Source organism: Halyomorpha halys, unplaced genomic scaffold (genome assembly GCF_000696795.3).
Source record: "Halyomorpha halys isolate HHAL.00 unplaced genomic scaffold, Hhal_1.1 Scaffold835.1, whole genome shotgun sequence".
NCBI lineage: Eukaryota > Metazoa > Arthropoda > Insecta > Hemiptera > Pentatomidae > Halyomorpha > Halyomorpha halys.
Window position 1 is genome coordinate 349,315 of NW_027109576.1, and position 11,939 is coordinate 361,253.

The following is an 11,939-nucleotide window of genomic DNA, read 5'->3' on the forward strand; positions in this document are numbered from 1 at the left end:
GTTTGCTCGGTTCAGAACCGGAAATTTTGACTTGGAAGACGAAAAGCGCTCGGGTCGTCCTTCAACTGTTGATGATGACCAAATTCAAGCATTAGTCACAGACAATCCCCAGTCTACAACATATCTCATGCAAGTGTCTCTAATAATTTTTTCTCGTAATCGCAAAGGTTTTCCATTACGATAACCCCAGTTCTATCATGTCTTTGCAGACCCGGCAGAAATTATTGGAGTTCGGCTGGGATGTGTACCCCCACCCACCTTATTCATCACCTTGCCCCAAAAGAGTTTCACTTATTTTAGGCCCTTCAAAACTCTCTTAACGGAAGACACTTTAATTCTTTGCGAAAAAATCTGAAAAGTTCTGGAAGGACGTAATTAAAAAAATATCTGAAAACGGCAACATGTAATAGATCAAAATGGGTCATATATAATTGATTAAAAATATTTACAAAAATCTGAAGTTTTTATTGAAATCACCAGTAAATAACGCTACGAACTTATTTTACAACCCAATATATTTTAAGTAATTATAATAAGTTATTACAAGGGGAATCGAAAATCTCTCAAGACCAAGTCAATAATAACTTTGATAATGTTTTGCCAACTTTTATAACTTCAGGACTTATTTTTTAATATTGTTTGACGGCCACAAATTTAAGCCAAATTATACGAACCAATCTAAATAGTCCATTTACATGCTTGCGCATGCGCGAATTTGTCTAAGTTTGGTAAACGAGAAGGCGCGACTTTTTATCTAATTATAAAATAAAAAAAATAGTAAAATAATCGTAAGTAAACAATCATATCCTTTATCAAGTGAGATCTATTACGTTTAAGAAACAACTGGTATTTCAGAAATTATTTTTTATATTTTAATATTACTTGATGTAAAATAACTACTGAAAGTTTTTTAAACCATTTGTCTTAACTACTAAGATCATTTCCTTCTATTTCTAATTCGAATCGTTAAATTATTTCTTTCAAAATAAATTATAACAACAAATTTAACTTCAGGATATCTTGGTTGACATCTCAATTACTTTAAATTTCTTCACTATTCTTTTTTACCCAAATATTTTTTTCTGTTAAATATTTAACTTTTCTTTTGCATTATAGAGATTAAGAGATGAACAGATCACCATTTCACAGTTGGCAATGCGCCAAGAGTCTGAAGAACCAAATCGAAAACAAAAGTTTATAAATTGCTTAAGAAAGTATTGCGATGCTACGACATTACACGGCTTCAAATATTTATCTGAGCCTAATCGACCCTTATATGAAAGGTAATATAATTATTATTTATTATGACATAATATAGTTAGTTATGTTTATTTCTACATACAGAGTACTATACGTTGATAATACTTCAGTAGAATCAACTTTCGTAGATAGCAACGAAATACTAGTAAAGTTGTTATTTTTTATTGAGTATAATGCTTTAGAGGTTAAAAGATGAATGTTGAATAATATAAAATAGATCAACAAAGTGATGAGTATTTATATATAAATAGCTGACCCGGCAATGCCTCGCTATTGCTATATTTGAGGATGTATATAGATTTAATGAACTCAATTGGTAGTTTGATTTATATTATTGTGTTTAGTTAAAATTAAACATATATGTATACTTTATTATTGTGATTTGGCAGCATAAATTGAACCAATATATACAATGACATTCCTTTGTGCTAAGATTTTTTTTTCTGATCCCTCTAAAACAGAATAAAAAAACAATAAATTAGTGGTTGCTTTACGTATGGTTACATAGATCAAGTTGAGTATTACCTTTTTCTACCTGTGGTACTTAAGGTTACGATACTTATCTCGTTATTGGGAATTATCCATTCTATATGGTCCTACTAGAAAAATATCCGGAGGTGAGGGGCCTCCTTGTGGTATTTTTTTTTTTTTCTGTTTTTCCGAACCCTCTAAAAAAACAGGAATAAAATGTGAATTAGTAGTGCAAGTCCTTGTAAGATTCGACCGTTCCCTTTTATAGGGGTATTCATGATGTTTTGTTAAATGTAAAATGTTTTACCACATTAAATATTATAAACATAGGATTGTGAGCAGCCCTATTTAAAGTTATATTAAATGCATAAGAGCTCCTAGCGGAGTTTTTTAGCTACTTGTTTTACTTCATTAATAAGTAATTCATTACAACATGCCTAAAATAAGTGAAATATAGAAGTTCACAAGAATCTCTTGTCTTATAAGGAAGAGAATCAAGATGAGCTAATTGACAACTATCATTACATTATTATTATTGTCAGCCATTTCTTTATTTGTTTTAAAACATCCAAAACAACACTAACACAATCAAAACACAAACTACGAGTAGTACAAGTACACAAACTACGGCTACAAAAAGTAACCTAACACAACAACCAACAAAACGGTAACGAGCTCTGCTGGTCTGTTGTGTGACGTCATTCTCCATTTAACAGACCTAGTAACAGACTCTCAACCATGTTATATGTTACATCGTTTTAACATGGTAAAAGAAGGATATATTTCTTCATTTAACAGAAGTTTTTCTATTTAACATGCTTAAACATGTTAAACTAAAGATCATGAATATCCCTTATATATATACATGAAGTGGTAAGACGGTAACTATGGTAACACAAATGATATCAGCAAACTTCGCCATACATCGTTATTACTGGGTCGATTTATGCGATTGTATCTTATTATTTAAGACAATTTTATTATCTGTAATATTTTCATGTATATACTACATAAAATATGAATAGTTTTTAAATAATAATCCTCTCTGTGCTTCAATATTAGTATTATATTGAAAACATTTAGTGGTAAAAGATTTTTTTCGGAGCGAAACAATGTTGATATTTGATATTGGTTTAGGGCTCTATAAACTGCACCAAAGAGCACAAATGGGTATAATTAAACGAATTAGAACTGGAGATATAAAATAAAACGTTAGAAAATTGTTTCTTTATTTGAAACCAATATTTTGCCCTTATAAGGCATTAACTCTGATTCCCTTCTTGAGAATCCATCAATTTCATTATCTTCTCATGGGGAAAAAGGGAACATTTTGAATAAACACCACTCAAATCGGTCCAGTATTAAGAAAGTTTATTGTGGACAAAGATTCGATCATTCCCTTTAATATATAGAGATTTAATTTCTTGTTTGAGATAAATTTGTTTTTCAATTAATAAAAAAATAAATAGTATTTTATTTTTTTATAACTACTACGTTTCGGCCATTCTAGTCATTCTCACGGATCTATTGATTAAGATTTTCAATTACATTAAAGCCTATGTATTTTTAGAAATTTTATTTCTTTTTTCGATAAATTTGAAATTGAAATTCTTAGCCTTCAATATTTAAAAAAAGTTTGATTGTGCGACAGTGTAGAAGAAATTGTAAATCCAACTTATTTTTCAATTTTCAAATCCGGAATTTTTAAAAAATTTCATTGTTGCTTGAATTTAATTTTCTTTGTCTTGTGCATAAATTATTTTATTTTATTTTTATTATGGGATCAGTTTTACTTTGTTATATTTTTTATATAGATTTATATTTGTATTTATACATATTAAGATAGTATTATTCAATATTTATACATTTCTTTACTATTATTATTATAGTCGGTTTTTCTTACTATTGCGGGTTGAATATCTAAGGTGGGGGACCTAGAAGTCCAACCACTTTCATATTTTTATTTATTTTTCCTTTAATTCAAATATTTAAAAATGTTCGCACTATATCGTGCTATGTCTAAGAAATATGACTCTTAGTACTTGGGCCTCTCTTAGCAGGTCTATAGGCACTCCCATACCATTCACGCCTTCCACTGTCGATTTTGGTGTGAGCCCATTCGTTGATATTATGAATGGAGTAGTGGTAACACCTTCCAATTGATATAGCTGTTTCAATTCTATCACTAATTCCTGGTATTTCCTCAGTTTTCTCCTGCAGTGGAGCTTATATTACAATCGTTGGGGATCCTAACAGTTCCGCTTTCTTTTTTCTTAGATTTATAAGGAGGATATCTGGTTTATTATGGCGTACTGTATGGTCCGTAATTATTGATTCATCCCAATAGAGCTTAAGAGGACCTTTTTGGAGGAGTCTATTCGGGTGGTACTTGTAGTATGGGCTCTTATCACCAATAAGGTCTTAACATCAAGGTTGTACTTCACTGCCAGGCCCTGATACAAAATTTTGGCCACATTGTTGTTCCTCTGTAAATATTCAGTACCAGCCAACACTCCACATCCACCCGTGATATGTTGGATTGATTCCAGCGCCACCGAGCATAATCGATACTTATCTGATGCGTCGTTTAGCACATACCTCCTATATGATCATGTGGCAATAACTTGATCTTGAATAGCAACCACAAATCCCTCTGTCTCGGAGAATAGCCTTTCAGATTGTAATCATTTAACTGATCTTTCTTTGTCTATGGAGGCTTCGTTCAGTTGGCTATAGAATCACCGAGGTAGAGACTTGCTTTTCCATTCTGTCAGTCGTTCATTTTGTGACACGATTGTTGATTCAACACCTTTAGGAGCAGTTAAACCAGAGTCTATCCTTGAGATGGCGAGATTAGCTATAACTAAGAGCAGGGATTGCCCAGGTGTTGATGGTCTTAATTTTTTGTTTCTCAGTCGGTAGGAGTTTAAGCACTTTTTGTAACCTAATTTTTAGCATTGTTAGCTCTTGGTGCATATTTTTTCGGGATATTTAAAGGTGCTGTTGCATGCCCAAATATTTATATAATTTATTGGCTTCAAGTTCCTTTATATACTTTTATTATTGCTTTAAAATTAATTTTTTTCTCTTTTGATTCAGTGAGTACTATTGTTATTCTTTACATTTTTGTTTATTTTTTTTCTTCTATTCATTGTATGAATGTGTATTTGAACACTAATACTTAATGCCTTCATTTTGTGGCAGATTTGACTAATTCTCCTTAATAAAATAAATTTTACTTAAAAAAAAATTGTCTACTCCGTCTAACGGTTTTATCGGAAACTAAATTTTTTTATATCAACTTAACACCATGATGTCATCGGTGAACTCCTCTATCTGTCATTAATATCACAAGCTAATCATAAATCAATACAGACATTGTATTGTTGACACGTGCTCTCGAAGGTAGAAAAAATGAAATTACTTTCACAGAAAATTATATAAACAAAAAAAAGAAAAGAAAGAAATGTAGAATGTGCATTACTCCTTAACATGAAGAGCATGTTGGAACATGACAAAGGTTATATTTCTTTGTATATAATACCTCTTTGTATATATTGCTTTGAAATACAATAATCCTAAATTATACTACTTGAGACATGCTGAGCAATAACTGATAAACTGTAGATAAGGTTAGGATTATCTATATTATGGATTCCATATCAGCAGGTGTCATGATTCTCTACTATCAGGTTATTGATAACAGGAGCAGTCACCTGCTTGAACCCGAACGAACTACGCTTATCATCATTATTATTTATTATAGCTACAGAGAAACGTTTAATTATTTTTAATATTCAATATATCATTTCGTCATATATAAATGGAAAGAAAATAAAAATTTTGATTAGTATCATGTTGGCTAAATATTTTTATTACACAATATACAATTTTAAAATTACTAAACTAAGACAATGAACTTTTGTTTTTTTCAATCGAATTGCCAAAGTAATTTGTACACTGAAATAGCCAAAGTAATGTAATATTTCATTACGATAAATAAGCATATGTTAAAATGATAATAAATAGATATATAGTAAACGGATTATATATACATTAAAAACTGATCATGAAATTGCATTAAGGCATTTTCAATTCCCAAAACGTCACAAAAATGTGTAAAAATCATAGGAAAAACGTAATTACACAACTGAGAAATGGAATGCCTGAATTCGAATCTTCCATACATCTAATATTGTTCACTATTTTTTAAAATAAAAATTTCTTTGCATTTGATTTATGAATAATTTTGATTAATATCTCTTAGGTTAGACCCGCAATGCACTTAGGAATTACGGGAATACATATCGCTGCTCTGTTTTGATAGCGGCACTAGGGATGGGATATAGACATCGATATATCGAAATATTGCCTCCAATATTCGATATGGATATTTTGTAACCGATAAAATCGGAAAATCAATATTTTCACCCGATCAGATTAAAACCAATATTTTTCTAAGGAAAAAAAAATATAAATAATTCAATCCCCAATTTTTTTAAAAAAAACTGCATACGCTTATGTATTAAATAGATGACTAAACCAAAAAATCATAGGTGATATGCTCTCTAAAAATAACCCCAGAACTTCATATATGTAAACTATCTTATTTTATTATTTCTGACAGTATTAAAAAAAAATTAATAAATACCAATATAATTCAAGTATAAATATAGAAGGTATTTAAAGATTAGGATATTATAAGTAAATATTACCAGTAAATCCGCCATTCATTATAGATAATCGAATAATGATATCAACAAATAAATTTTAATATTTTATTTTAAAAATTCCCGAAAATATCAAAGTTTTTCACTTATGAAATATAGAAGTTTTCTTTTATTATCGCTGCCAAAGATTGATATCGATATCAAACTCTCCTCAAGAAACTTTTACGTTTGCTATAAAAATTCGAATTTTAGAATTTTTATAGCAACCGAAAATTTTTTTTTTATATATAATCATTTTATCTTCATGAGGCTAGTATTTATTGTTTAAATAACTTAACTGGTATTCAGGTTAAATCTCAACACTCTTTATTAATTATTTAACATTCCAACGTTTCGGGCAATTCGGCCATGCTCAAGGGCAATCTTAAATATAAATTTACACCTCACATCCAAAAATTTAAACAATTATTGCAGGCTATTTAGCCCAGGTCATTAATATTAGCCAAATAACCCTACTCTGTCACAATTTCATTAATTTTTTTAACTTTTAATTATACATCAACTTAACACTATTAATTTATTATCAACAAACAATTTTTAACCTTGAATTAAAAATCGTTTGTTTCAATACTTTACCTTAAATTAAGTATAAATCATGTATAAAAAATATTCCTTAAAATTTGCGATCTCTTTGTTATTTTTACTGAACATAAATCTTTTCCATCTCGATGATGTGCACTAGTTATATTTTATAACTATAAAATATATTTTAACTAATAACTATAACTATATATCTAACTATATCAAACTGTATGTTTGTTTCTTTTTATTTAATGGCGTAAAACCTTTTGGTCATCAACGCTTAGGGACTGTTATAATAAAGCTAGAGACATACACACCCACATACATTCACTCACGCACACATGCATATGATTCCAACATTAAAAAATAAAAAATAAATTAATAATAATAAAATATTAAAATCAAAGATGAGCTATAATTTAGAAAGGAGGCGATGTGCTTTTAGTAATGTTAATACCAATGTAACTTTAGCTTTCTCATCGGTGAGATCTTCAGGTAAATTTGGAGTCAGTCCTATTCTGTTTATTGTTGGTAAATAGTTAGTGCTTTCTTCAAAAATATGTTTAATGGTGAAATTGGACTGAAGTTATTGGTATGTTGGAAGTGGCAGTTTTTTGATCAGGTAAGAGTGTGAGAGGACAGTATAGCCTATTCTCAAGCGGGTTAGAGCAACTTTCTCTCTGGAACACTCCTGGAGGAAAATTTTTTTAACTAAGGAGAAAAAGAAATATAAGTTTTTGGTAGTAGCATATTTTGGACAATAGTAGTGGATATCAAGAATGTTAAGGAAAAATAAATAAAGAATAAAATAAAACAACAGAATATTCTGATCTTGGGAAATATCCTGCAACGTCAGTAGAAACTATGTTATGTAAAATAATAGAACAAAGGAAAGTACATAGATGGAAAATTGTTATCACTGTATAAGAAATAGAATAATAATAAATTAAAAGTTTATTTTAGATGACCTTCGTCGAATATATCTATTTAACCAGACACTGAAGCCTTACAGGTTCTATAAGCTTCCAATATCCAATCCCTAACTCTAGTGAAATGGAAAAGTCTTAAGTTCAAGTAAAAATAACCAAGAGATCGAAAATTATGAGAAATATTTTTTATACAAGATAATTGATGATAAAGTACTGAACTAACAAGACAGGATTGCTATTATAATTATTTCTAGTTTTTGAGAACAATATTTTAATTAATTGCGCATATTTCAGATCAATCTTATTGTCATATATATTATTATTGTTTTTAAAGTAATAGGAAGTCGTTACTGATTCATAACCCCTAGAACGTGTTTTTTTGAGTTGGATGTCTGATAACCTCTAATGCTTATCTGGGTGTATCTAAGTGCATACAAAATACAATATTTATGATTGCCTTTGTCATAACCTGTAAATTATAGACGCTTCAGTGTTTCTTTTGCATTTGACCCCTACGCGACCTTGGAAACCACTTGGTAACCAGGAAAATATCGGAGACTATTCCGTTCTAGACACGCGACAGCAGTCCTACTAAAACTTGCAGAGGATCAAACTAGAGGATTAAATGAATTACTAATAACTCAGGGCCAGAAATTTTGCGTGTAAACTGACAGCATTCCTTCATATATGATTCACACAATGATTACTTGATAATACTAAATAAGAATATTTAGTTCTCATAATTATTCAAACGGCATTTTTTACGTTTCGAAGAAAAATAATTTGAAATTAAAATCGCATATTGTAGTCATTAAATAACTCGTTTTTAATACTTAAGGTTATTGCACCATAATCTGTTTAGGGATTTCGTTATTAAAAAGAAGGAATGATCTTACTCCTTTCGTCGTAAATATTTTCTTGCTTCCTTCTTCTACCAAGTTATCCAATCCCGCCGTCCATCGTACATCTCAGTTTATAGATTTTCTGTACTTCATGTTTCAGATTTTCGCTTATTCTTGTGAATATGTATACTAGCAGTAATTGTACCTTTCCATTTATCATTTTTAGTTTAAATATATTTGATTTTTATCATTTTTGTTTTCTATTAAAAATATTATTTATTATCAGAATTGTTTGTCATCTTATGTTTTATGATATGAAATATGGTTTTACTTTATTTGTTCTATTCTTATTTTATATATTATGTTAATTATTGTTGTGCATTTTAATCTTTTCAAATTCATTATTTTATTATATTTCATGACGTTTTATAATTTCATTCTTATTTTGTATTTCACTCTAAGGCTCTAAAGCCTAATTCTGATGCCTGTATATTATTCTAAAGGGATCAATCCCAGAATAAATAAGGAATATTATTATTATTGTCAATAAGAAACCAGATAAGATCTTATATTTATTTATCGGTAACTTGTAGATTGGAAGTGGGCAACATTTATGACATTTTTAATATTATTCGCGTATGAATATAATATTTGCAATGAAATTTTCTCTGAACTACTATAAATCAATTTATTTGAGCAAATATCATAAAAACTACTACTTCTACAAAAATAAACAACTTTATAGTACATTAAACTAACTTTAATATGAGTCCTAATATACATCTGTACGTGTTATGGTTCCTGCGATATAGATTTTTCAAAATAAATTCACTAACTACTGATTTTTTTTTATGAAATGTTGCTTTTTAAAAATCTATATCTTGAACTATGGAACATAAAGAGCATAAATATCATAAAAAGTAAAACTCCTACAATGATAACCGTTATAAACTATTTCATAGTAAATTTAACTAGCTTTAATTTGAGTGCTGACAGACATCTGTACGTCTTACGGTTTCTGAAATAATTTTTTTCATAAATCAAACTTATCGTCCAAACAGCAATAAATCAATTTATTTTAGGAAATATCATGAAAACTACTATTCCTACGAAGGTAAAGGTCATAAACTACTTTACAGTCCGTTAAACTAGCTTTAATTTGAGTGCTGATAGACATCTCTACGTCACATAGTTCCTGAGATACAGATTTCTCAAAATAAATTGACTAACTAATAATCGTTCAGTACATTTTTAAGATATGTTACTTTTTAAAAAGCTATATCTCGAGAATTATTAAACGTAAATAGCTCTATTAGGGCTAATATTTCATCAAATTTTTTCTTCTTTAAATAATATTCTTTTAGATTTTCTATTGTTGTTGGTAGTTTTGAACATATAGAGCTGTGAATGAAAAATTAATTCTTTTAACTTTTGAAACAGCCGCCATCTTTTATTCCCCCTACCTATACATGGCATACTCATCAATTTAGACTAGTAATTAAACATAGTTTTCAATTAATTAAAGTAATTAAAAATTGGGATGAAATAACTGACTTTTTCTCTTCCCGGTTCTTGTATCAAGTGGCTCCCCAAACCTGGTTTTGAATGCGCCTGGTGCAGCATAGAGATTAATTACAAATATAGAAAAAAATATTACTTTTGTTACTAGTGTTTTTATAGTTTACTAGTGTAAACTATATGTGAAAATTGTGTTGACTAGCGTGTGCATAGTTTTGTTTTTATGCCTAGCCGTGGCTTCACCGGAAGCAGTGATTCTACGCATTTGTTTCGCTAGTGGAAGTCAGGAACACTAAACCTAATTAGAGTAGCAAACAGAAAATATTGAAGGAAAAAAAAACAATATAACTTTTATCTATAAATTACGATTAATGATTTTTCTTTTTCGTTTATCTTTTTGTTTTATTTTATACATTTAAAAAGGAAATATTAAATATAGATGAATGGCCGTATGTAATTTAGAAAAAGATGGTCCGGATTGCACTCTAGAAAAAAATTAAGAAATAGTTTTCAACTATTTATTCACAGCCGTGAACGTTTTGGCCCAAACTGGAGGTTTTCATCATGGCTAAAATAACCTATAATACATATAGGTCATATATATATAGCTTAGGTAACGAGGAAGGAAATTGTGTATACTTGTAAAAAGGCTAATGAACCTTTATTTACATTGCATTATGTAACTACGCCAATAAATGATCCACATGAAACTGAACTTCGTTGATTTCGAGAAATCTGAACAATTTGTTGACTCATTGGTACAATTTTTGAATCTCTTTTTCAGCTATTTCTTTATTATATGATTACATAATAACATTTTAACTAAACTAAAATAACCTTTACTATTCGCCGTATGCCTATGACTTAGTGCACTACAGTATCCATTAATAATACTCAACTTATCCTTGTCAAAAAGATCCATAGAGACATTTGTATTTATTTATTAATTATTGCAGAAGTTTTTGTCGGGGGTTGCGGTCAGCGAAGATCAACATAAATAAACAAAACCATATTTATTTATTTTATGCCGACGTTTCGATCTGAGTTTCAGTTCGTCAATGATAGACATAAATGAAATTTATTAACTGCACTGTCGATTATGTGTGGGCGATGTTTATTATTACGGTTTATAAGCTAAACTAAAAAGATATTCGAGGAAAATAGTCTGGGTGGCGGTCAATAAAAGTATCAAATAGTAAAAGAAAACTACTTATTGTTAACCAACTTTTCGCCCCAATTAGTAACAGAACATCATTCTTATCAGCCCTGACGATGGCCTACAAAGTGGGGCGAAACCTTGGTTAACAATAAATATGTTTCTTTTAATATTTTGATAGCTTTATTGACCGCCACCTGGACTATCTTCCTCCAATCTACATCATACGGTTAACTATTTTCTTCCAATATGAAAAAAACTAAAAATAATTCATAATATAAAATAAATTCTAGCGCTAAAACTAATAATTCAATTAACAAAATACTGCGTATTTATTATTTTTATTTAATACCAGATCGACCTGGTGGACCTACACGGTTAATATAACAGTTACATTTTTTTTTTGTACCAATTGATATATGGGGCGTTATAGTCAAGTACAAAAGACACCCCTTATATTTAATTACAAAAACAATGACTTTTATGGATTTAATAAAATGAATAACTTAAA

The 11,939-nt window shown here is 29.4% G+C and overlaps 1 protein-coding gene across 1 annotated transcript in view; it reads left to right on the forward strand.

Moving 5' to 3' along the window:
• The first annotated feature begins 1,122 nt into the window (after positions 1 to 1,122).
• LOC106686537 (pickpocket protein 28) overlaps positions 1,123 to 11,939 on the forward strand; it is a 48,040-nt gene continuing 37,223 nt past the window's right edge. Inside the window, exon 1 of the mRNA XM_067047763.1 lies at positions 1,123 to 1,283. Within this exon, the coding sequence (XP_066903864.1) occupies positions 1,156 to 1,283 (128 nt within the window). The 5' untranslated portion in view covers positions 1,123 to 1,155. The remainder of the gene's footprint in view (positions 1,284 to 11,939) is intronic.